Source organism: Ambystoma mexicanum, chromosome 14 (genome assembly GCF_040938575.1).
Source record: "Ambystoma mexicanum isolate Mex_15411 chromosome 14, UKY_AmexF1_1, whole genome shotgun sequence".
Classification (NCBI taxonomy): Eukaryota; Metazoa; Chordata; class Amphibia; order Caudata; family Ambystomatidae; genus Ambystoma; species Ambystoma mexicanum.
In genome coordinates, this window is record NC_090940.1 from 665,621,971 (window position 1) to 665,648,294 (window position 26,324).

Consider the following 26,324-nt stretch of genomic DNA (forward strand, 5'->3'; position numbering starts at 1 on the left):
AGGAGCTTGTGGTCGAAAGTATGGAAGGAGCCAAGTGAACTGCAGCAGAAGACAAGAGAAAGGGCAGCATCAGGGAGAAGAGCTGAACTCTCCCAGCAGCCTGTTGGGAGGCAGAGGAGGACTTTTTGATAGGTAGCGGCACGCAGATAAACCAGGAAGCAGGGGTAATAGGCAGGAGCTTGCGGTCCCAAGTATGGAAGGAGCCAAGCGAACTGCAGCAGAAGACAAGAGAAAGGGCAGCATCAGGGAGAAGAGCTGAACTCTGCCAGCAGCCTGTTGGGAGGCAGAGGAGGACTTGGTGATAGGTAGCGGCACGCAGATAACCCAGGAGGCAGGGGTAATAGGCAGGAGCTTGGGGTCCCAAGTATGGAAGGAGCCAAGCGAACTGCAGCAGAAGACAATATAAAGGGCAGCATCAGGGAGAAGAGCTGAACTCTGCCAGCAGCCTGTTGGGAGGCCGAGGAGGACTTGGTGATAGGTAGCGGCACGCAGATAACCCAGGAAGCAGGGGTAATAGGCAGGAGCTTGCGGTCCCAAGTATGGAAGGAGCCAAGCGAACTGCAGCAGAAGACCAGAGAAAGGGCAGCATCAGGGAGAAGAGCTGAACTCTGCCAGCAGCCTGTTGGGAGGCAGAGGAGGACTTGGTGATAGGTAGCGGCACGCAGATGACCCAGGAGGCAGGGGTAATAGGCAGGAGCTTGCGGTTCCAAGTATGGAAGGAGCCAAGCGAACTGCAGCAGAAGACAAGAGAAAGGGCAGCATCAGGGAGAAGAGCTGAACTCTGCCAGCAGCCTGTTGGGAGGCAGAGGAGGACTTGGTGATAGGTACCGCCACGCAGATAACCCAGGAAGCAGGGGTAATAGGCAGGAGCTTGCGGTCCCAAGTATGGAAGGAGCCAAGCGAACTGCAGCAGAAGACCAGAGAAAGGGCAGCATCAGGGAGAAGAGCTGAACTCTGCTAGCAGCCTGTTGGGAGGCAGAGGAGGACTTGGTGATAGGTAGCGGCACGCAGATAACCCAGGAAGCAGGGGTAATAGGCAGGAGCTTGCGGTCCCAAGTATGGAAGGAGCCAAGCGAACTGCAGCAGAAGACCAGAGAAAGGGCAGCATCAGGGAGAAGAGCTGAACTCTGCCAGCAGCCTGTTGGGAGGCAGAGCAGGACTTGGTGATAGGTACCGCCACGCAGATAACCCAGGAAGCAGGGGTAATAGGCAGGAGCTTGCGGTCTCAAGTATGGAAGGAGCCAAGCGAACTGCAGCAGAAGACCAGAGAAAGGGCAGCATTAGGGAGAAGAGCTGAACTCTGCCAGCAGCCTGTTGGGAGGCAGAGGAGGACTTGGTGATAGGTAGCGGCACGCAGATAACCCAGGAGGCAGGGGTAATAGGCAGGAGCTTGCGGTTCCAGGTATGGAAGGAGCCAAGCGAACTGCAGCAGAAGACCAGAGAAAGGGCAGCATCAGGGAGAAGAGCTGAACTCTGCCAGCAGCCTGTTGGGAGGCAGAGCAGGACTTGGTGATAGGTACCGCCACGCAGATAACCCAGGAAGCAGGGGTAATAGGCAGGAGCTTGGGGTCCCAAGTATAGAAGGAGCCAAGCGAACTGCAGCAGAAGACCAGAGAAAGGGCAGCATCAGGGAGACGAGCTGAACTCTGCCAGCAGCCTGTTGGGAGGCAGAGGAGAACTTGGTGATAGGTACAGCCACGCAGATAACCCAGGAAGCAGGGGTAATAGGCAGGAGCTTGCGGTCGGAAGTATGGAAGGAGCCAAGCGAACTGCAGCAGAAGACCAGAGAAAGGGCAGCATCAGGGAGAAGAGCTGAACTCTGCCAGCAGCCTGTTGGGAGGCAAAGGAGGACTTGGTGGTAGGTAGCGGCACGCAGATAACCCAGGAAGCAGGGGTAATAGGCAGGAGCTTGGGGTCCCAAGTATGGAAGGAGCCAAGCAAATTGCAGCAGAAGACCAGAGAAAAGGCAGTATCAGGGAGAAGAGCTGAACTCTGCCAGCAGCCTGTTGGGAGGCAGAGGAGGACTTGGTGATAGGTAGCGGCACGCAGATGACCCAGGAGGCAGGGGTAATAGGCAGGAGCTTGCGGTCCCAAGTATGGAAGGAGCCAAGCGAACTGCAGCAGAAGACCAGAGAAAGGGCAGCATCAGCGAGAAGAGCTGAACTCTGCCAGCAGCCTGTTGGGAGGCAGAGGAGGACTTGGTGATAGGTACCGCCACGCAGATAACCCAGGAAGCAGGGGTAATAGGCAGGAGCTTGTGGTCCCAAGTATGGAAGGAGCCAAGCGAACTGCAGCAGAAGACCAGAGAAAGGGCAGCATCAGGGAGAAGAGCTGAACTCTGCCAGCAGCCTGTTGGGAGGCAGAGGAGGACTTGGTGATAGGTACCGCCACGCAGATAACCCAGGAAGCAGGGGTAATAGGCAGGAGCTTGCGGTCGAAAGTATGGAAGGAGCCAAGCGAACTGCAGCAGAAGACCAGAGAAAGGGCAGCATCAGGGAGAAGAGCTGAACTCTGCCAGCAGCCTGTTGGGAGGCAGAGGAGGACTTGGTGATAGGTACCGCCACGCAGATAACCCAGGAAGCAGGGGTAATAGGCAGGAGCTTGTGGTCGAAAGTATGGAAGGAGCCAAGCGAACTGCAGCAGAAGACAAGAGAAAGGGCAGCATCAGGGAGACGAGCTGAACTCTGCCAGCAGCCTGTTGGGAGGCAGAGGAGGACTTGGTGATAGGTAGCGGCACGGAGATAACCCAGCAGGCAGGGGTAATAGGCAGGAGCTTGCGGTCCCAAGTATGGAAGGAGCCAAGCAAACTGCAGCAGAAGACAAGAGAAAGGGCAGCATCAGGGAGAAGAGCTGAACTCTGCCAGCAGCCTGTTGGGAGGCAAAGGAGGAGTTGGTGATAGGTAGTGGCACGCAGATAACCCAGGAAGCGGGGGTAATAGGCAGGAGCTTGCGGTCCCAAGTATGGAAGGAGCCAAGCGAACTGCAGCAGAAGACCAGAGAAAGGGCAGAATCAGGGAGAAGAGCTGAACTCTGCCAGGAACATGTTGGGAGGCAGAGGAGGACTTGGTGATAGGTACTGCCACGCAGATAACCCAGGAAGCAGGGATAATAGGCAGGAGCTTGCGGTCGAAAGTATGGAAGCAGCCAAGCGAACTGCAGCAGAAGACTAGAGAAAGGGCAGCATCAGGGAGAAGAGCTGAACTCTGCCAGCAGCCTGTTGGGAGGCAGAGGAGGACTTGGTGACAGTAGCGGCACGCAGATAACCCAGGAGGCAGGGGTAATAGGCAGGAGCTTGCGGTCCCAAGTATGGAAGGAGCCAAGCGAACTGCAGCAGAAGACAAGATAAAGGGCAGCATCAGGGAGAAGAGCTGAACTCTGCCAGCAGCCTGTTGGGAGGCAGAGGAGGACTTGGTGATAGGTACCGCCACGCAGATAACCCAGGAAGCAGGGGTAATAGGCAGGAGCTTGCGGTCGAAAGTATGGAAGGAGCCAAGCGAACTGCAGCAGAAGACCAGAGAAAGGGCACCATCAGGGCGAAGAGCTGAACTCTGCCAGCAGCCTGTTGGGAGGCAGAGGAGGACTTGGTGATAGGTACCGCCACGCAGATAACCCAGGAAGCAGGGGTAATAGGCAGGAGCATGTGGTCGAAAGTATGGAAGGAGCCAAGTGAACTGCAGCAGAAGACAAGAGAAAGGGCAGCATCAGGGAGAAGAGCTGAACTCTCCCAGCAGCCTGTTGGGAGGCAGAGGAGGACTTTTTGATAGGTAGCGGCACGCAGATAAACCAGGAAGCAGGGGTAATAGGCAGGAGCTTGCGGTCCCAAGTATGGAAGGAGCCAAGCGAACTGCAGCAGAAGACAAGAGAAAGGGCAGCATCAGGGAGAAGAGCTGAACTCTGCCAGCAGCCTGTTGGGAGGCAGAGGAGGACTTGGTGATAGGTACCGCCACGCAGATAAACCAGGAAGCAGGGGTAATAGGCAGGAGCTTGCGGTCGAAAGTATGGAAGGAGCCAAGCGAAATGCAGCAGAAGACCAGAGAAAGGGCAGCACCAGGGAGAAGAGCTGAACTCTGCCAGCAGCCTGTTGGGAGGCAAAGGAGGACTTGGTGGTAGGTAGCGGCACGCAGATAACCCAGGAAGCAGGGGTAATAGGCAGGAGCTTGCGGTCCCAAGTATGGAAGGAGCCAAGCGAACTGCAGCAGAAGACCAGAGACAGGGCAGCATCAGGGAGAAGAGCTGAACTCTGCCGGCAGCATGTTGGGAGGCAGAGGAGGACTTGGTGATAGGTACCGCCACGCAGATAACCCAGGAAGCAGGGATAATAGGCAGGAGCTTGCGGTCGAAAGTATGGAAGCAGCCAAGCGAACTGCAGCAGAAGACTAGAGAAAGGGCAGCATCAGGGAGAAGAGCTGAACTCTGCCAGCAGCCTGTTGGGAGGCAGAGGAGGACTTGGTGACAGTAGCGGCACGCAGATAACCCAGGAGGCAGGGGTAATAGTCAGGAGCTTGCGGTCCCAAGTATGGAAGGAGCCAAGCGAACTGCAGCAGAAGACAAGATAAAGGGCAGCATCAGGGAGAAGAGCTGAACTCTGCCAGCAGCCTGTTGGGAGGCAGAGGAGGACTTGGTGATAGGTACCGCCACGCAGATAACCCAGGAAGCAGGGGTAATAGGCAGGAGCTTGCGGTCGAAAGTATGGAAGGAGCCAAGCGAACTGCAGCAGAAGACCAGAGAAAGGGCACCATCAGGGAGAAGAGCTGAACTCTGCCAGCAGCCTGTTGGGAGGCAGAGGAGGACTTGGTGATAGGTACCGCCACGCAGATAACCCAGGAAGCAGGGGTAATAGGCAGGAGCTTGTGGTCGAAAGTATGGAAGGAGCCAAGTGAACTGCAGCAGAAGACAAGAGAAAGGGCAGCATCAGGGAGAAGAGCTGAACTCTCCCAGCAGCCTGTTGGGAGGCAGAGGAGGACTTTTTGATAGGTAGCGGCACGCAGATAAACCAGGAAGCAGGGGTAATAGGCAGGAGCTTGCGGTCCCAAGTATGGAAGGAGCCAAGCGAACTGCAGCAGAAGACAAGAGAAAGGGCAGCATCAGGGAGAAGAGCTGAACTCTGCCAGCAGCCTGTTGGGAGGCAGAGGAGGACTTGGTGATAGGTACAGCCACGCAGATAAACAAGGAAGCAGGGGTAATAGGCAGGAGCTTGCGGTCAAAAGTATGGAAGGAGCCAAGCGAAATGCAGCAGAAGACCAGAGAAAGGGCAGCACCAGGGAGAAGAGATGAACTCTGCCAGCAGCCTGTTGGGAGGCAAAGGAGGACTTGGTGGTAGGTAGCGGCACGCAGATAACCCAGGAGGCAGGGGTAATAGTCAGGAGCTTGCGGTCCCAAGTATGGAAGGAGCCAAGCGAACTGCAGCAGAAGACAAGATAAAGGGCAGCATCAGGGAGAAGAGCTGAACTCTGCCAGCAGCCTGTTGGGAGGCAGAGGAGGACTTGGTGATAGGTACCGCCACGCAGATAACCCAGGAAGCAGGGGTAATAGGCAGGAGCTTGCGGTCGAAAGTATGGAAGGAGCCAAGCGAACTGCAGCAGAAGACCAGAGAAAGGGCACCATCAGGGAGAAGAGCTGAACTCTGCCAGCAGCCTGTTGGGAGGCAGAGGAGGACTTGGTGGTAGGTAGCGGCACGCAGATAACCCAGGAAGCAGGGGTAATAGGCAGGAGCTTGCGGTCCCAAGTATGGAAGGAGCCAAGCGAACTGCAGCAGAAGACAAGATAAAGGGCAGCATCAGGGAGAAGAGCTGAACTCTGCCAGCAGCCTGTTGGGAGGCAGAGGAGGACTTGGTGATAGGTACCGCCACGCAGATAACCCAGGAAGCAGGGGTAATAGGCAGGAGCTTGCGGTCGAAAGTATGGAAGGAGCCAAGCGAACTGCAGCAGAAGACCAGAGAAAGGGCACCATCAGGGAGAAGAGCTGAACTCTGCCAGCAGCCTGTTGGGAGGCAGAGGAGGACTTGGTGATAGGTACCGCCACGCAGATAACCCAGGAAGCAGGGGTAATAGGCAGGAGCTTGTGGTCGAAAGTATGGAAGGAGCCAAGCGAACTGCAGCAGAAGACAAGAGAAAGGGCAGCATCAGGGAGAAGAGCTGAACTCTCCCAGCAGCCTGTTGGGAGGCAGAGGAGGACTTTTTGATAGGTAGCGGCACGCAGATAAACCAGGAAGCAGGGGTAATAGGCAGGAGCTTGCGGTCCCAAGTATGGAAGGAGCCAAGCGAACTGCAGCAGAAGACAAGAGAAAGGGCAGCATCAGGGAGAAGAGCTGAACTCTGCCAGCAGCCTGTTGGGAGGCAGAGGAGGACTCAGTGATAGGTACAGCCACGCAGATAAACCAGGAAGCAGGGGTAATAGGCAGGAGCTTGCGGTCGAAAGTATGGAAGGAGCCAAGCGAAATGCAGCAGAAGACCAGAGAAAGGGCAGCACCAGGGAGAAGAGCTGAACTCTGCCAGCAGCCTGTTGGGAGGCAAAGGAGGACTTGGTAGTAGGTAGCGGCACGCAGATAACCCAGGAAGCAGGGGTAATAGGCAGGAGCTTGCGGTCCCAAGTATGGAAGGAGCCAAGCGAACTGCAGCAGAAGACCAGAGACAGGGCAGCATCAGGGAGAAGAGCTGAACTCTGCCAGCAGCATGTTGGGAGGCAGAGGAGGACTTGGTGATAGGTACCGCCACGCAGATAAACCAGGAAGCAGGGGTAATAGGCAGGAGCTTGCGGTCGAAAGTATGGAAGGAGCCAAGCGAAATGCAGCAGAAGACCAGAGAAAGGGCAGCACCAGGGAGAAGAGCTGAACTCTGCCAGCAGCCTGTTGGGAGGCAAAGGAGGACTTGGTGGTAGGTAGCGGCACGCAGATAACCCAGGAAGCAGGGGTAATAGGCAGGAGCTTGCGGTCCCAAGTATGGAAGGAGCCAAGCGAACTGCAGCAGAAGACCAGAGACAGGGCAGCATCAGGGAGAAGAGCTGAACTCTGCCGGCAGCATGTTGGGAGGCAGAGGAGGACTTGGTGATAGGTACCGCCACGCAGATAACCCAGGAAGCAGGGATAATAGGCAGGAGCTTGCGGTCGAAAGTATGGAAGCAGCCAAGCGAACTGCAGCAGAAGACTAGAGAAAGGGCAGCATCAGGGAGAAGAGCTGAACTCTGCCAGCAGCCTGTTGGGAGGCAGAGGAGGACTTGGTGACAGTAGCGGCACGCAGATAACCCAGGAGGCAGGGGTAATAGTCAGGCGCTTGCGGTCCCAAGTATGGAAGGAGCCAAGCGAACTGCAGCAGAAGACAAGATAAAGGGCAGCATCAGGGAGAAGAGCTGAACTCTGCCAGCAGCCTGTTGGGAGGCAGAGGAGGACTTGGTGATAGGTACCGCCACGCAGATAACCCAAGAAGCAGGGGTAATAGGCAGGAGCTTGCGGTCGAAAGTATGGAAGGAGCCAAGCGAACTGCAGCAGAAGACCAGAGAAAGGGCACCATCAGGGAGAAGAGCTGAACTCTGCCAGCAGCCTGTTGGGAGGCAGAGGAGGACTTGGTGATAGGTACCGCCACGCAGATAACCCAGGAAGCAGGGGTAATAGGCAGGAGCTTGTGGTCGAAAGTATGGAAGGAGCCAAGTGAACTGCAGCAGAAGACAAGAGAAAGGGCAGCATCAGGGAGAAGAGATGAACTCTCCCAGCAGCCTGTTGGGAGGCAGAGGAGGACTTTTTGATAGGTAGCGGCACGCAGATAAACCAGGAAGCAGGGGTAATAGGCAGGAGCTTGCGGTCCCAAGTATGGAAGGAGCCAAGCGAACTGCAGCAGAAGACAAGAGAAAGGGCAGCATCAGGGAGAAGAGCTGAACTCTGCCAGCAGCCTGTTGGGAGGCAGAGGACGACTTGGTGATAGGTACAGCCACGCAGATAAACAAGGAAGCAGGGGTAATAGGCAGGAGGTTGCGGTCGAAAGTATGGAAGGAGCCAAGCGAAATGCAGCAGAAGACCAGAGAAAGGGCAGCACCAGGGAGAAGAGCTGAACTCTGCCAGCAGCCTGTTGGGAGGCAAAGGAGGACTTGGTGGTAGGTAGCGGCACGCAGATAACCCAGGAGGCAGGGGTAATAGTCAGGAGCTTGCGGTCCCAAGTATGGAAGGAGCCAAGCGAACTGCAGCAGAAGACAAGATAAAGGGCAGCATCAGGGAGAAGAGCTGAACTCTGCCAGCAGCCTGTTGGGAGGCAGAGGAGGACTTGGTGATAGGTACCGCCACGCAGATAACCCAGGAAGCAAGGGTAATAGGCAGGAGCTTGCGGTCGAAAGTATGGAAGGAGCCAAGCGAACTGCAGCAGAAGACCAGAGAAAGGGCACCATCAGGGAGAAGAGCTGAACTCTGCCAGCAGCCTGTTGGGAGGCAGAGGAGGACTTGGTGATAGGTACCGCCACGCAGATAACCCAGGAAGCAGGGGTAATAGGCAGGAGCTTGTGGTCGAAAGTATGGAAGGAGCCAAGCGAACTGCAGCAGAAGACAAGAGAAAGGGCAGCATCAGGGAGAAGAGCTGAACTCTCCCAGCAGCCTGTTGGGAGGCAGAGGAGGACTTTTTGATAGGTAGCGGCACGCAGATAAACCAGGAAGCAGGGGTAATAGGCAGGAGCTTGCGGTCCCAAGTATGGAAGGAGCCAAGCGAACTGCAGCAGAAGACAAGAGAAAGGGCAGCATCAGGGAGAAGAGCTGAACTCTGCCAGCAGCCTGTTGGGAGGCAGAGGAGGACTTGGTGATAGGTACAGCCACGCAGATAAACCAGGAAGCAGGGGTAATAGGCAGGAGCTTGCGGTCGAAAGTATGGAAGGAGCCAAGCGAAATGCAGCAGAAGACCAGAGAAAGGGCAGCACCAGGGAGAAGAGCTGAACTCTGCCAGCAGCCTGTTGGGAGGCAAAGGAGGACTTGGTGGTAGGTAGCGGCACGCAGATAACCCAGGAAGCAGGGTTAATAGGCAGGAGCTTGCGGTCCCAAGTATGGAAGGAGCCAAGCGAACTGCAGCAGAAGACCAGAGACAGGGCAGCATCAGGGAGAAGAGCTGAACTCTGCCAGCAGCATGTTGGGAGGCAGAGGAGGACTTGGTGATAGGTACCGCCACGCAGATAACCCAGGAAGCAGGGGTAATAGGCAGGAGCTTGCGGTCGAAAGTATGGAAGGAGCCAAGCGAACTGCAGCAGAAGACCAGAGAAAGGGCACCATCAGGGAGAAGAGCTGAACTCTGCCAGCAGCCTGTTGGGAGGCAGAGGAGGACTTGGTGATAGGTACCGCCACGCAGATAACCCAGGAAGCAGGGGTAATAGGCAGGAGCTTGTGGTCGAAAGTATGGAAGGAGCCTAGCGAACTGCAGCAGAAGACAAGAGAAAGGGCAGCATCAGGGAGAAGAGCTGAACTCTCCCAGCAGCCTGATGGGAGGCAGAGGAGGACTTTTTGATAGGTAGCGGCACACAGATAAACCAGGAAGCAGGGGTAATAGGCAGGAGCTTGCGGTCGAAAGTATGGAAGGAGCCAAGCGAAATGCAGCAGAAGACAAGAGAAAGGGCAGCATCAGGGAGAAGAGCTGAACTCTGCCAGCAGCCTGTTGGGAGGCAGAGGAGGACTTGGTGATAGGTACCGCCACGCAGATAAACCAGGAAGCAGGGTTAATAGGCAGGAGCTTGCGGTCCCAAGTATGGAAGGAGCCAAGCGAACTGCAGCAGAAGACCAGAGACAGGGCAGCATCAGGGAGAAGAGCTGAACTCTGCCAGCAGCATGTTGGGAGGCAGAGGAGGACTTGGTGATAGGTACCGCCACGCAGATAACCCAGGAAGCAGGGGTAATAGGCAGGAGCTTGCGGTCGAAAGTATGGAAGGAGCCAAGCGAACTGCAGCAGAAGACCAGAGAAAGGGCACCATCAGGGAGAAGAGCTGAACTCTGCCAGCAGCCTGTTGGGAGGCAGAGGAGGACTTGGTGATAGGTACCGCCACGCAGATAACCCAGGAAGCAGGGGTAATAGGCAGGAGCTTGTGGTCGAAAGTATGGAAGGAGCCTAGCGAACTGCAGCAGAAGACAAGAGAAAGGGCAGCATCAGGGAGAAGAGCTGAACTCTCCCAGCAGCCTGATGGGAGGCAGAGGAGGACTTTTTGATAGGTAGCGGCACACAGATAAACCAGGAAGCAGGGGTAATAGGCAGGAGCTTGCGGTCGAAAGTATGGAAGGAGCCAAGCGAAATGCAGCAGAAGACAAGAGAAAGGGCAGCATCAGGGAGAAGAGCTGAACTCTGCCAGCAGCCTGTTGGGAGGCAAAGGAGGACTTGGTGGTAGGTAGCGGCACGCAGATAACCCAGGAAGCAGGGATAATAGGCAGGAGCTTGCGGTCCCAAGTATGGAAGGAGCCAAGCGAACTGCAGCAGAAGACCAGAGACAGGGCAGCATCAGGGAGAAGAGCTGAACTCTGCCAGCAGCATGTTGGGAGGCAGAGGAGGACTTGGTGATAGGTACCGCCACGCAGATAAACCAGGAAGCAGGGGTAATAGGCAGGAGCTTGCGGTCGAAAGTATGGAAGGAGCCAAGCGAAATGCAGCAGAAGACCAGAGAAAGGGCAGCACCAGGGAGAAGAGCTGAACTCTGCCAGCAGCCTGTTGGGAGGCAAAGGAGCACTTGGTGGTAGGTAGCGGCACGCAGATAACCCAGGAAGCAGGGGTAATAGGCAGGAGCTTGCGGTCCCAAGTATGGAAGGAGCCAAGCGGACTGCAGCAGAAGACCAGAGACAGGGCAGCATCAGGGAGAAGAGCTGAACTCTGCCAGCAGCCTGTTGGGAGGCAGAGGAGGACATGGCTGGTCAGTCAGTGTTGACAATGACACACTGCTAAATCACTATTTATTGACTTTGTGCTCAAAGCCAACCCATTTGAGTTGTGCAGGTTTTGCAGATGGAAATCCGGTTCTACACATGGCCATCAGCATTGGATATGGGGCTCACTGCACGTTTTCTAGTAATGATGTCTCCAGTAATGGGATGTCCTCTCCCTGACATAGTATTTGTCTCATAGATGTGGTCTCGGTTATGGACTGAGTGATAATGTTTGCATGATCTCTCTGTGGTAGGGAACTAGCAGTCCATCACGCATTTCTTTAATTCAGAGAGGACCCACGCCATGCTTTTAACTTGACTTTTTGGGGGGATAAAGTTGATAGTTTGTTGGCGAAGAGGAAGAACTTTGCTATGTGGACAGAGCTACTATAAGAAAAGTACCACATATGAAAGGTGGGTTCCCTCAAGACAATGTTAGGCTCTCCATGGAAGAAAAGATTTTAAAAGTAAGCCTTTGATATAAAAGAACCCATTTGTAGAAAGGTGTGAATTTCTACTAGATACGAGGTCTTGGGGATTATGACCTAACCCGTTTTGAGGTTATTTTGTTATTCTGGGGTTCATTTAGCCACCACATGTATGAGAAGTTCATCTCTCTATTGCAAACTGTTGAACTTTCCTATTTTTTTTTCCAGAACAAAACTACTGAACAGCACAAAATTATTGACGAGCTGAACACTTCTTTGGAGAAACTTGAAAAAATTAAAGAAAAAGCTGCGAAAAAGGTGGTCAGCTTGAAAAGCGAGCTGGACTGCGCGGCGCAGGAGACGCGGGGAGAAAAGGCGCGGGCCCAGCAGATGTTGGAAGCCGTCTCTAATGAGCTCCACACGGCAAAGAGAGCACTCGAGGAAGTAGCCAGGAGAGAAAGACAGGTACCTTCCCTCCCTATTAAAGGGAGTCATTAGGCCCTTTTAGCAACTCTTAAAAGGCGATTGAATGGGCTTTGGTGATTGTAGTTCGCATTAGTTATAATTGTGTTCACATGGTGGGTGCTTGAAGACTTTTAAGAGACTTTATTGAAAAACCAAAAAAGTATTTTTTTGTCCCACAGACGTTATGAACTGTCTTTCGGAGGAATAGGGTTGCATTTCTGCGTAAAGATGACATGGCCACATTAACGCCTTTTAGCAGAATGTGAGAAGGTTCGCAAGCATTTCGTTGTAATTCGGACTGGTGTGGATAGTTTTTGAAGCGTGAGTGGCTTGGGGCCACAATCGACACGTTGTAATGAGGCTGCTGAGGTGTTAAGGCTCGCTGAAGATAACAGCCATTCTCTTTTCTTCTCTCTTCCCACTTCAGCTGCTTGACTTTAAAGACACCATTGCGAGGGTGCTGGGCTTCAACATTAACACTTTGGCCGTCCCGGACCAAGAGATCATTGGACAACTCAAGAAGCTCCTTCGGTCTCACGAACCGCCGCTGAACGCCCCGTCCAATGACAGATCAAAGTTACCCTATGGCTTAAGAACTGGCTATGAGAGTCCACCCTTTCCTGTGGCATATGTCCAGTCACCGAGCAAGCCCAGGTTTTAGTGGCTCATGGACCTCTTAATGCCTGTTACAGCGGCAGACTGAAGTTACCTTATGGCTTAGACCCATCGTTGATAGTCTGCACCATGCCGTTTCATGTGGCGTGTCACCAAGCAAGACAATATTTGAGTACCTCACATACCTCTTAACGCCCCTTCCAGCAGCAGATTGAAGGTACCTAATGGCTTAGAACTAGCGTTGACAGTCCACACCATGCCGTTTCATATGTCCAGCTGCCAAGCAATCCTAGGTTTTTTATATGGATCACAACCCACAGCAAATCCTGACACCCGAGCCAATGTCCGCTGTCCAAAGTAGATCAGTAATTGTCATCTATTGTCCAGACATCGGGTTCTGTGGAGGCGGCATTTTTAGTTCATCTATAGGGAATCCATGGTCCTATAGCATGGAGTGACATTCCATGCAGTCCACAGTAATACATGTAAAACATTGACTTGATTTTGTAGGGCTGTGCTGTCGGAGGGTGGACCCTCAACTACCCCGTAGCCCAAATATTCACTGTTAGGCCATGACTTACCCGAGTTGTCCACATTTGGTTACAGGCCATGACGTTGATTATAAATTCATTTGTATGCTTGTACTTCCTGACACAAAGAGACATTGGAAATACATACATGTTTTTTGATGTGTGCTGCTTGCTACTGAAGTACTTGCTAATTCTATGTGAGTCAAACGTGTTCTGTTACTTCATGTAGTGCTCGCAGTTGTACAACCAGCTGAATCTTGCCGTGATACAGACTGCTGACCTGCGAGTTGATCACAGATCCTTTACTCACAGAACTATCGAAACAGCTAGACATTGGACATCTAGCAATGCGGTCCCACTGAATGTGTCAATAGTGTCCCCTATACTTGCACCCTCCCCCACCTAGGCCTGCATACTGTTTGAAGCAGATTGTATCATCTTCAAGTCTGGGTCGACCAACGTATTGTCCTACTTGACCAAAAGACTCTCCGTCAGTGCCAGGCTGGAACCCAAGACATGTGAAAGGCTGACACCAGGAAGTATCACATTTCCAAAAGCGAAAAACTTGAAAGAAACTTTATGTCCATCACATTTTTTGAGCAACAAGAAAATGAAAGGAAAAAGGAAACTATGGTCAACAGATAACTTAAAGGGTAACTACAAATGTGGCAGTTGTAACTATTGCTCATATTCAGACCATGGTAAGAAAGAAATGATGTGACTTTGTGGTGGTGTTTGCGATAGAATGTATATGCTCTAAAATCTATGTAGGTAGCACAGTACGGACACTGAAAATCAGGTTTTCCGAACACCTAAGGACAATGAAAAACAAAGATACTAGATACCCATTGGGACAGCATTTTGAAACAGAACATCCAATTGCCAGTACAAGTGGAATCAAATATTATGGACTAGAAACAGTAAAAGCTCCACCTAGAGGAGGAAATAGAGAGAAAACATTTGCGTCAGCATGAAGCAATTTGGATTTGTAATCTTGATTGTTGCAAAACCAGTCTTAATTGTGACTCGGAAATGGGACACTTTTTCTGAACAATGTTGTATAATACACAATGTTTTGACAGCACGAATCACATTTTGGTACAATTGAGGTTCATAAAGATTTACTATGTACTCATTTTGAAGACATGAAGGAGCGTTTGAGTAAATTTGGGGTACTTATGTCTATATTTATTTGATTTTTAGTTTGTAATAAGATTGCCCCTTACTGCAACATTTGGAATTTGGTAGCAAATACAAAGGAGAGGAAAAAAAGAGGAAAGAATGAAGTGACACACAAAAAAATGCACAAATCCTCTTTTCTTGAATATTCTTCTCATAGTAAAATCATTTTCATTAGAGAATTGAGCATACAAAGTATATTGAGGCAGTAATGAATTAGAATTCTTCATATTGGCGATTGAAATAGACAAAGAATATTAGACTAACACGCCATGCAAAAGGATATACGATGTAAACATCCTGATGGAAAATGGCGCCCAAAGCGCAGCCACGAGATGACGTCATTACGCTTGTAAACGTAAGCGTAAATGGCGCTGTATATAAAATCGGCCATTTTGTAATGAATTTGGATTATCAGGCCCGGATTACACGCAGTTTTCGGTTTGACCAAACTCAAGAACATCTAAATAGGTAAGGGAAACTCGCGGAATGAAAGAATATATGATTGCAGAGTTAATATTGGTTCACTAAAAGGTACAAAGATCAATGAGAAGAGCGCATCCAATTACTGTAACAAAGTTGTGTGGGTTGTGTAGCTAAAACGCGCAGATGACTCGATGTTCTAATTATCCTTTCAATAGGATTAATATAAAGTCCTAAAGTGTTGAAAAAACAAAAGCAGCACCCAATTAGTGAATGGTGATTTATTCTTCTCACGGCCGACACGTGTTTCGACCATACGGTCGTCCTCAAGGCTGTTATAAATATTTGTGAATGCATTATTATGATCATTGATAACAATATTCACATTCGTGCAATAATGTGTTAAAAACACAAATGTTGGCAGAAAACCAGAACCAAAATACATTTGTACATAACACATATGAACATGATGTCAAAAAAGAAAAAACATTTTCCAAATTCACCAAAACAAAACAATGAGAGGAAATATAAGCATATAACATCAAAAGGGTGTACATACCCAAAGCAATTTTAAATCAGAGACAGTCAGGGAGGGCAGGAGTAGATATGGAGGGATAAGAAAAATTATTTAGCATAAAAGTAGTAACAAAAGTGGTTGCCGCAAAATCTGTCGTAGCTTGTCATCCTTTGTGCTATGCTCACCCGCATTGGGAACAAAATTAGTCATATTTGAATAACTGTGAGATACGTACAAACAAATGAGGAGTGCATTGGTGAGACCATTTGTCAGAATTGCCAGTGGACTATGAATAGGTACTAGCGTTCATCGGATAGGCGTTAGTGGGAAGTGATAGCTACTATCTCTCCAATTCAGTGATTAGTTTAACGTAAAATGCTCGTATAGTGTGTTTGGCGCCCTGTGGATGTTAGATCATGAAATAGATCATGAAAATGCGATAGACAGAATTTTGAAACTGCGTATCAGTGCACAATTGGCCACAAATTTAAAGGCCTAAACTAATTGCAGTGGCTCAAATGATAATATCATGGTTCTGATAAGAACAAACATCGCAAGCAAAAATATAAGGTAACCAATTTTTAATATAATATTATTGCATAATCGGTATGGCGTGCTTTGGCACACTCTAAATCGACCACAGTCCAGTTCCCACAGCCTATGAAACCAGAATTGATATATTGAGAAACATGACAACAATTTCAAAATAATACTGGACAGTACACTACATCCCTCCTGAAGAACCACCTAACAAGATGGGGGAAACACGTGTAGAGTGTCATAATTTGAACTGGAGAGGGTAACAATTTGAATTTGAACTGGAAACAATTTGAATTTGAAAGTGAAGAGGGTACTAATTTGAATGGAAACAATTTTGAAAGTGAATTCCCAGTTTGAGGAAAAAACTTTGATCAAGGTATAAGTGGAAATTATTTTGAATTGCAATACTTTGAAGAATTTATTTTGAATATGTATGAGCTGAATACAACGAATATGTATGAATTTAATACAATTTAAGGAACGAAGAGCAATATAGAGAATGAAAATAACTTGAATTTGAAAATATTTGCAAAAACAAAAAATATTGGGAGCGCGCCAAAGGAGTACTTATCTGCATCAATATAGGAAACCAGGAAATAGGCTGCTATGCACCCAGGCCTTAATCATCACGCATAGTATTGGCCCCCGCGCTCTCCCGTACTTAAGGAAGGCAGTGAAGACTCATGTCTCGAGAAGACACTCCAACAATGCCTGAGATGTGGAGTCCTCCACTCCTATCCTCCATCTCCTTGCCCCTCCATCTTGGAATGTTCCTCCCGCTTCTACAGCACCCTATCCCGGGCTTTCCCTGCACGTGCATAGGTACATCCACAGAGTACATGCTTCAAGAGTTCTTCCAATAACCAAGTAGCAGAGCAGGTGCCGACATTCGAATTTCAGAAGTTATAACATGCTTTTCTGCCTTCCAAGAAACTCCAGTAAAGGCATGTTTACGAAGCAGGTCACTGCAGGAGGCCTTGATCACCGTAAAACACATGAGCCAATCCCGATCAACTATGGCTGGAGTAAGGACACAACAAGTAAAACAGCCTCACATGCCACCAAGTTCCCTGATATAAGCATGCCAGATACACAGGAAACAGCACACTATTCACAGAACCTGTGGCACACTGTGTTAGCAAGGTGCACCGGCAAGACCAGGCAACTACAACACAATCATGTCCATAAGGAGAATCTTTATTTTACTCGCTTGCTGTAGATCCCAAAGGTATTCACGGGATCCCTTTCCCCGGCCCCGGAGAAGATCTGCTCACCACTCCACAGCTACATAGTTATTCAGAGTCACCATCAAAGGAGGACATGAATCACAGCATTGGACCATTCGACCATTGTCCGCAGCCACTCAATACGAGAACATCAAGTCTGGATCGGAAATAAACCTCTGCGGACACCATGGCTAGGCAGAAGTCCAACACTCTCCTATGAAGAGACCGGTTTCAGGACTCAAGTGCATGTTCCTGGCCTCCCGCTGGATCCAAGGGGACCTGCACATCTCCAGAGAGTAGGGTTTCTTGATCGCTTCCACAAGTCTCATCGGAGAGTAACTATGTGAATGGCTGCCTTAATCGGATCATGATATCAGGAATGAGTACAGACACTCAGGACTCATGCCAAGGTGTGAGGGCTTCAGCATCACCAGCAGTTTTGAGTCCTTGCCCTGTGGCCTTGGTATGCCTCTGATGAGGCCTCGCTCCACGTCATGGTTCCTTTTCACTATATCTACCCTTGATGCTCTAACCTGCTTATCTCATGATGTGTCACGCGATGCCATGCCAGCTACGTTCAGCTCTATCTGGAGCCTTTACATTGGTCGTATAGTGAAGCCCACCCTCGGGACAGTTCAGAAGGGAACATGAAGAGCCTCCATTCCACTGCAACCCCCCTTCCTTTCCTTCTGGCCCACCATGTTTCCACCCTCTGCCTTTCCAGTCACTCTGGAAATCGCTTCACGATTTGCTGTGTCCCATTTAAGGCCCTGCTGATGGTCTCCCCAGAGTTTTAGATGGGTTTCTTGCAGGTTTGGGAGGTTAGCGTTGGGCATCGCGAGGCTATCCATCGATGCATACAAGCTTTCAGCCCGGCCTTTTCTTGGCCTGCTCCGAGACCCTGCACCTCGCTCCCATTTGGTATTTGCCTTCTGCCTTCATTTATTCATGTCTGTCCTGTGCTGCAGCCCCGCTCGGAGATAGAGAGGTTCAGTCCTGTGCTGCAGCCCCGCTCAGCGATAGAGAGGTTCAGTCCTGTGCTGCAGCCCCGCTCAGCAATAGAGAGGCTCAGTCCTGTGCTGCAGCCCCACTCAGCGATCAAGAGGCTCAGTCCTGTGCTGCAGGCCTGCTCAGCGATAGAGAGGCTCAGTCCTGTGCTGCAGCCCCGCTCGGAGATAGAGAGGTTCAGTCCTGTGCTGCACCCCTCGCTCAGCGATAGAGAGGCTCAGTTCTGTGCTGCAGCCCCACTCAGCGATAGAGAGGCTCGGTCCTGTGCTGCTGCCCTGCTCAGCGATAGAGAGGCTCAGTCCTGTGCTGCAGCCCCACTCAGCGATAGAGAGGCTTGGTCCTGTGCTGCTGCCCTGCTCAGCGAAAGAGAGGTTCAGTCCTGTGCTGCAGCCCCGCTCAGAGATAGAGAGGCTCAGTTCTGTGCTGCAGCCCCGCTCAGCGATAGAGAGGCTCAGTCCTGTGCTGCAGCCCCACTCAGCGATCAAGAGGCTCAGTCCTGTGCTGCAGGCCTGCTCAGCGATAGAGAGGCTCAGTCCTGTGCTGCAGCCCCACTCGGAGATAGAGAGGTTCAGTCCTGTGCTGCACCCCCCGCTCAGCGATAGAGAGGCTCAGTTCTGTGCTGCAGCCCCACTCAGCGATAGAGAGGCTCGGTCCTGTGCTGCTGCCCTGCTCAGCGATAGAGAGGCTCAGTCCTGTGCTGCAGCCCCACTCAGCGATAGAGAGGCTTGGTCCTGTGCTGCTGCCCTGCTCAGCGAAAGAGAGGCTCAGTCCTATGCTGCAGCCCCGCTCGGAGATAGAGAGGCTCAGTTCTGTGCTGCAGCCCCACTCAGCGATAGAGAGGCTCAGTCCTGTGCTGCAGCCCCGCTCAGAGATAGAGAGGTTCAGTCCTGTGCTGCAGCCCCGCTCAGCGATAGAGAGGCTCAGTCCTGTGCTGCAGCCCCACTCAGCGATCAAGAGGCTCAGTCCTGTGCTGCAGGCCTGCTCAGCGATAGAGAGGCTCAGTCCTGTACTGCAGCCCCGCTCGGAGATAGAGAGGTTCAGTCCTGTGCTGCACTCCCCCGCTCAGCGATAGAGAGGCTCAGTCCTGTGCTGCAGCCCCACTCAGCGATAGAGAGGCTCGGTCCTGTGCTGCTGCCCTGCTCAGCGATAGAGAGGCTCAGTCCTGTGCTGCAGCCCCACTCAGCGATAGAGAGGCTCGGTCCTCTGCTGCTGCCCTGCTCAGCGATAGAGATGCTCAGTCCTGTGCTGCAGCCCCGCTCAGTGATAGAGAGGATCAGTCCTGTGTTGCAGCGCCACTCAGCGATAGAGAGGCTCAGTCTTGTGATGCAGCCCCACTCAGCGATAGAGAGGCTCAGTCCTGTGCTGCAGCCCCACTCAGTGATAGAGAGGCTCAGTCATGTGCTGCAGCCCCACTCAGCGATAGAGAGGCTCAGTCCTGTGCTGCTGCCCTGCTCAGCGATAGAGAGACTCAGTCCTGTGCTGCAGCCCCGCTCAGCGATAGAGAGGATCAGTCCTGTGTTGCAGCCCTACTCAGCAATAGAGGCGCTCAGTTCTGTGCTGCAGCCCTGCTCAGCCACAGAGAGGCTCAGTCCTTTGCTGCAGCCCGCTTAGTGATAGGGAGGCTCAGTCCTGTGCTGCAGCCCTGCCCTGCTCAGTGATAGGGAGGCTCAGTCCTGTGCTGTAGCCCTGCTCAGCGATCGAGAGGCTCAGTCCTGTGCTGCAGCCCCGCTCAGTGATAGAGGCTCCGTCCTGTGCTTCAGCCCCGCTCAGCGATAGAGAGACTGAGTTCTGTGCTGCAGCCCCACTCAGCGATAGGGAGGTTCAGTCCTGTGCTGCAGCCCCGCTCAGCGATAGAGAGGCTCAGCCCTGTGCTGCAGCCCCGCTCAGTGATAGGGAGGCTCAGTCCTGTGCGGCAACCAGACTAAGCGATCGAGAGGCTCAGTCCTGTGCTGCAGCGCCACTCCGCGATCAGAGGCCCAGTCCTGTGCTGCAGCCCCGCTAAGCGATCGAGAGGCTCAGACCCGTGCTGCAGCCCTGCTCAGCGATCAAGAGGCTCAGTCCTGTACTGCAGCCCTGCTCAGCGATCGAGAGGCTCAGTCCTGTACTGCAGCCCTGCTCAGCGATCGAGAGGCCCAGTCCTGTGCTGCAGCCCTGCTCAGCGATCGAGAGGCTCAGTCCTGTGCTGCAGCCCTGCTCAGCGATCGAGAGGCTCAGTCCTGTGCTGCAGCCCCGCTCAGTGATAGTGAAGCTCAGTCCTGTGCTGCAGCCCCGCTCCATGATAGTGAAGCTCAGTCCTGTGCTGCAGCCCCGCTCCATGATAATGAAGCTCAGTCCTGTGCTGTAGCCCCACTCCATGATAGGGAAGTTCAGTCTGTGCTGCAGCCCCGCTCCATGATAGTGAAGCTCAGTCTGTGCTGCAGCCCCGCTCCATGATAGGGAAGCTCAGTCCTGTGCTGCAGCCCCGCTCCATGATAGGGAGGCTCAGTCCTGTGCTGCAGCCCCGCTCCATGATAGTGAAGCTCAGTCTGTGCTGCAGCCCCGCTCCATGATAGTGAAGCTCAGTCCTGTGCTGCAGCCCCGCTCCATGATAGGGAAGCTCAGCTCAGTCTGTGCTGCAGCCCCGCTCCATGATAGGGAAGCTCAGTCTGTGCTGCAGCCCCGCTCCATGATAGTGAAGCTCAGTCCTGTGCTGCAGCCCCGCTCCATGATAGTGAAGCTCAGTCTGTGCTGCAGCCCGGCACCATGATAGTGAAGTTCAGTCCTGTGCTGCAGCCCCGCTCCATGATAGGGAAGCTCAGTCCTGTGCTGCAGCCCCGCTCCATGATAGTGAAGCTCAGTCTGTGCTGCAGCCCCGCTCCATGATAGTGAAGCTCAGTCCTGTGCTGCAGCCCCGCTCCATGATAGTGAAGCTCAGTCCTGTGCTGCAGCACCGCTCCATGATAGTGAAGCTCAGTCCTGTGCTGCAGCCCCACTCCATGATAGGGAAGCTCAGTCTGTGCTGCAGCCCCGCTCCATGATAGGGAAGCTCAGTCTGTGCTGCAGCCCCGCTCCATGATAGTGAAGCTCAGTCCTGTGCTGCAGCCCCGCTCCATGATAGTGAAGCTCAGTCTGTGCTGCAGCCCGGCTCCATGATAGTGAAGCTCATTCCTGTGCTGCAGCCCCGTTCCATGATAGTGAAGCTCAGTCTGTGCTGCAGCCCGGCTCCATGATAGTGAAGCTCAGTCCTGTGCTGCAGCCCCGCTCCATGATAGTGAAGCTCAGTCTGTGCTGCAGCCCCGTTCCATGATAGTGAAGCTCAGTCTGTGCTGCAGCCCGGCTCCATGATAGTGAAGCTCAGTCCTGTGCTGCAGCCCCGCTCCATGATAGTGAAGCTCAGTCTGTGCTGCAGCCCCGCTCCATAATAGTGAAGCTCAGTCCTGTGCTGCAGCCCCGCTCCATGATAGTGAAGCTCAGTCCTGTGCTGCAGCCCCGCTCCATGATAGTGAAGCTCAGTCTGTGCTGCAGCCCGGCTCCATGATAGTGAAGCTCATTCCTGTGCTGCAGCCCCGCTCCATGATAGTGAAGCTCAGTCTGTGCTGCAGCCCGGCTCCATGATAGTGAAGCTCAGTCCTGTGCTGCAGCCCCGCTCCATGATAGTGAAGCTCAGTCTGTGCTGCAGCCCGGCTCCATGATAGGGAAGCTCAGTCCTGTGCTGCAGCCCCGCTCCATGATAGTGAAGCTCAGTCTGTGCTGCAGCCCGGCTCCATGATAGTGAAGCTCATTCCTGTGCTGCAGCCCCGCTCCATGATAGTGAAGCTCAGTCTGTGCTGCAGCCCGGCTCCATGATAGTGAAGCTCAGTCCTGTGCTGCAGCCCCGCTCCATGATAGTGAAGCTCAGTCTGTGCTGCAGCCCGGCTCCATGATAGGGAAGCTCAGTCCTGTGCTGCAGCCCCGCTCCATGTTAGTGAAGCTCAGTCTGTGCTGCAGCCCGGCTCCATGATAGTGATAATTGGTTGGATTATTCATTCAACACAACGAGCAGCATGAAAGCACGCAGGTGGCAACAGTGCGCGGCATAAGAACGTTTAATATAACATAACAACGTGAGGTAATCACTTGTCAGTGAGATAGCTCAGTGAGCGAAGCACTTGCTTCAGAAATGTATGTTCAACCACTAGGCACGTTCCATAGCCAGGCGGTGCTGCTTCAAGCGACCCGCTTCTGAGAGGGCACAATTCGTCGTATGACGTTTGATGGCAAAATAACAGCTTGGAAGTGGGACGAGTTCGTCATAATGGGCTCAATAACTGCATATTATTGAAATCGGACTCTTAGGCTGCTCTAATTTAAGCCAAGGGGTAACATAGTATGGCCCTTTTGATCCCAAGCTAGGAGTCGCGTCTCAGAACCCAAGCCCCTTGCCTTCCACATGGACACAGCGCTGCGTGATGCCGCAGTGGCGGGGACACGAATCAGTGTCGCTGACTGATTACCCAATAGCCCAATCGAAGCAAAATGCAGCGTGCACAACGGACGCTTTGAAAATAGAAACACGGCTTGGTTAATTAGTGTGAAGCCGTGCATGTGTTGCTAATATCATAATATGCGCTATTGTTAAAAATTAAGTGCCCAGTACTTATCCATTCAAAGAGAACACCGCATAAAAATAACTCCACATTTGCCGGGATCTGTCTTGTCATTTGGTATTGTGATGGGGAAGTCTAGAAACATGTGTTGCTCCATTGCGTATATTGCGATGGCGCAGAGCAGTTTGCACATTTTGCCCTGACATTTCCCCTAATGAGCACAACAACAACCATTTTCCACCAGTCAGCGGGTACAAATCCAAATGCAAAATTGCCCGGCACTGGTGCACAATTGTCTGATATTAGTGCAATTTCCATAATATGTCTGAGACTGAGTTAAGAAAGTGGTGTTAATGGTGGCCATTTTAACACAAGGTGCAAAGCAAGACACCCGAAGAGTAACCAGAGGTGACATGGAGAGCCTGAAGGAGAACACCCCCATCTAAAAGCAAGCCTGAGGGCACACATTATTTGCAAAAAGAAAATTGAATATCTTTTCTATTGTGTTAATGGTACAAATAATATCTTACACAAACAATGTAATAACAATATTACAAGAATGAATATAAAACAAAATGGGAAATGGAAAACCCGATTGCTCCCACAGACAATGTCCCCAAGGACAAACCATGCTGCAGCAGCATCCAAAATGCCTTAGACAATAAAATCACAACCCTACAATCGAAAATTGCTAAGAAGAAAGCGGCCTTGAGTTCCACTGGAACCCATACTACCCATTTGACAGATACACCTAGAACAGTTACACAAAGCAACTGCAAATCATTCAGATTTACCAACATATCCATATTGGAAACTGAAAAGGTGATATCATCCCTGAAACCATCGAACTGCCAAGGTGACAGCTGCCCAGCACAAGTTATTAAGGACGCAGCTAGAGACTTAGCACCCTTCATCTCTAAATTAATCAATGCCTCCTTTAGATCTAGTACTGTACCTATTAACCTCAAAGAATCTTGGGTGCTGCCTCTCCTTAAAAAACAGACCCTCGACCCAGCTATCCCTACCAATTATAGGCCTATTACCACAGCCCCATTTCTCCTTAAAATCATTGCCAGAGTAGGCTTCCTCCAGATCCAAAACTATCTGGAGACAAAACAACTACTAGGATCACGCCAATCTGGATTCAGACCATAACATGGTACTGAAACAGCCTTAATTGACTTTAAGACGCAAATCGACAAGTTGAAGGATAAAGGTAAAACAGCTATGCTCCTCCTCCTTGACTTATCGGCGGCCTTTGACCTGTGGACCATGCAGTATTATGCAACCATCTAGCGTCTGCCGCCTATTTCTCAAGCAAAGCCATAGCCTGGGTACAATCCTTCCTAGCCAACCGTACGATGAGTGTTCTCCCCTTTAGCTTCAGCGGACCCAATACAAATCACCTCTGGTGTCCCACAAGGCTCATGTGTCTCCCCCACAATGTACATCTTCACTAAGCCACTCTTCGACAAACTTGACAGACTGGGGTAACTTATACTAATTATGCGGACGACACGCAGATCCTCATACCACTGTCTGGCAACTATGTCGAAGACACCGCTCTAGTAAATAAGATTTATCTCCGCATTCAGGCATGGATGGCTTCCCACGGCCTCTGCCTGAATGACGACAAAACAGAGATACTGATACTGGGTTCCGACTCTAACCTCAAAAAACTCAGCCCCAACTATCTCGCCTTCAACATAGATGGCAATATAATTAAAGTGGCAACCGAGGTAAAAACACTAGGTTTCTACCTTGATTCCACACTATCTCATAAAAAACAAGTCTACACCTTGGCTTCCTCTACAGCGTATACCTGCAAACTAATCAGGGCCTGGAGACCCTACCTCTCCAAAACTAATTCTATCACACTAGCCAACGCGTTAGTGATGTCTAAGCTGGACTATTGCAACGCCCTATATGCAGGTGCCAGTAAAACTGTCATAAACAAAATGCAAATACTGCAGAATAATGCTCTTAGAGCAGCCTTGGACATACCCCGCAGAGCACACATATCTAACATCAGGAAAGACCATCATTGTTTAAAAATTAGTGACAGAGTTCTCCTCAAGACGCTATCTCTCACCCATAAAGGACTGAACAATACTGCGCCCCATACATCTCGGCTACACTGACCAGAAAATCCTCTAGTCACCACACTAGAGCTTCTAACCACTTCCTACTTGAAACACCCAGATTCAGACTAACAAAAGCGGGTGGAGCAAGCTTCCCTGTTAGAGCTGCCCGTGCTTGGAATGCACTCCCTACTGCGTTGAGAGTTAATCTACCCTACTCTAGATTTAGATGTAATGTGAGAAGCTGGCTCTGGACCAATGACGACCAACAAACTGATCCCCTGCACTAGGCCCTGGATCATTGCATATAGTTACCATGATACTTCTGAAACCTGGACTATAGACTATCTCATTGCCCCTTGTGATGTGAGGTACCCATATCTTGTATCTCGTGTATTTATGTACTGTAAATACGTTAATAACACTTGTATTGCATCAGCTGTCTGTATCCTCTGTATGTAACCGAAGCTTAAGTGACCTTGCACCTGCTGCGCCCGGCTACCCCTGGGTTTGGAGCACATTATCAAATAATACACTAAACTAAACTAAACTAAATTAAATGAAACTAAAGAAAAATGCAGGAAAGAAATGACAGACTTCATTATAAAACCATACACAAATAACCAATTCATTCATTCTACTGCAGGTACCTACAGGGATGAAGTTTCATCCTAAATATATAAAGGACTAGAATATGATCAAGTTAGAGCTAATCGTAAAAGAAATGCTAAATACATAATCAAAGCAAGTGATGATCTACTCCATAACAATCGGAGAGGCACAGTCGAGGGACACACCAAATAGTTCTGCTTCATTCATTAGACATTTACACATATTAGTTGAAATTCCATTACATATAGTTTGGTGTCGGGATGGGTAATGCTCCACATGCTTCTGCCTAATCCCTCATTCTACCCTTCTGTTTCACCTAGGCATTCTTCACTGAAAAGGTCAATCCCAGGTAACACAAGGACTCAACCTCTTTGATTCTCTCATTGTTAATTGTCCAAAAGTAGTGTTATCTGCACCTTTTAGTCAAGGTCATAGTCAGGGATTTAGAGGGGCTGATCACCAGGATATTGCAATTTCAATAAGAGGTGATACTGTCAAGGGACCGCTGAAGACCGGCAGAAGTGAAGTCGAGTTACATGAGATTGTCCGCATAAGCTATGCAGCTAACTCTGAGGCCTTCGAATCTAGGTGCATAACCACCTGATCTAAGACTGTACTCCCATAGGTCAGCAATGTACAGATTGAACAGAGTGGGGGTGATGGCACAGCCCTGACTGACCCCCTGTTTACTTTGACACTACATGTGGGATCACCATCGATGTTCAATCTTACTCTACTACTGGAGCACATACAGCAAGCCTGGATCAATTCCTTGACTACTAAGTTTTCCCCATATTCGCAATCTATACATTACTATTGTTTTTTCATTCATATTTTTAAATACATTTAAGACATTTATAAACCACGTCAAGAGAATATTCTTCAATAATAAGACAGAACACCTATAACAATGAGAGACATTTGGAGTATATATATTAATATTCTAATTAACAAAGGTATTAATTTCATGTATTAATCAATCGCTTAGTTAATAGTCTATCCCAAATGGGCAAACAAGACAAATATTCTGATGAATAGGCAACAGAGATGGGGGAAAGGGGAGGTAGGTATAGTTCAGGCCAAACTGAACAGATTCTATGGTATAATTCAAGAGCAAATAAATTAATATTTAAGATGTTAACCATATCATTAATTGAATGAGTCCCAGAGTAAACGTTCGTCATCTAGCAATTGTTTTTTTTTAAATATAAGACACATTTTCTCTAGCCAATAGTGTTATCATACATTGAATCCAATCTGTAAATCGTAT

At 50.6% G+C, this 26,324-nt stretch overlaps 1 protein-coding gene across 1 annotated transcript in view; it reads left to right on the top strand.

Annotated features, from left to right (window-relative positions):
• The window catches only part of LOC138527133 (coiled-coil domain-containing protein 170-like), a 482,640-nt gene extending 468,509 nt beyond the window's left edge, over positions 1 to 14,131 (top strand). The window contains exons 12-13 of the mRNA XM_069638221.1: positions 11,522 to 11,758; positions 12,186 to 14,131. Of these exons, the coding sequence (XP_069494322.1) occupies positions 11,522 to 11,758; positions 12,186 to 12,419 (471 nt within the window). The 3' untranslated portion in view covers positions 12,420 to 14,131. The remainder of the gene's footprint in view (positions 1 to 11,521; positions 11,759 to 12,185) is intronic.
• The last annotated feature ends 12,193 nt before the right edge of the window (positions 14,132 to 26,324 follow it).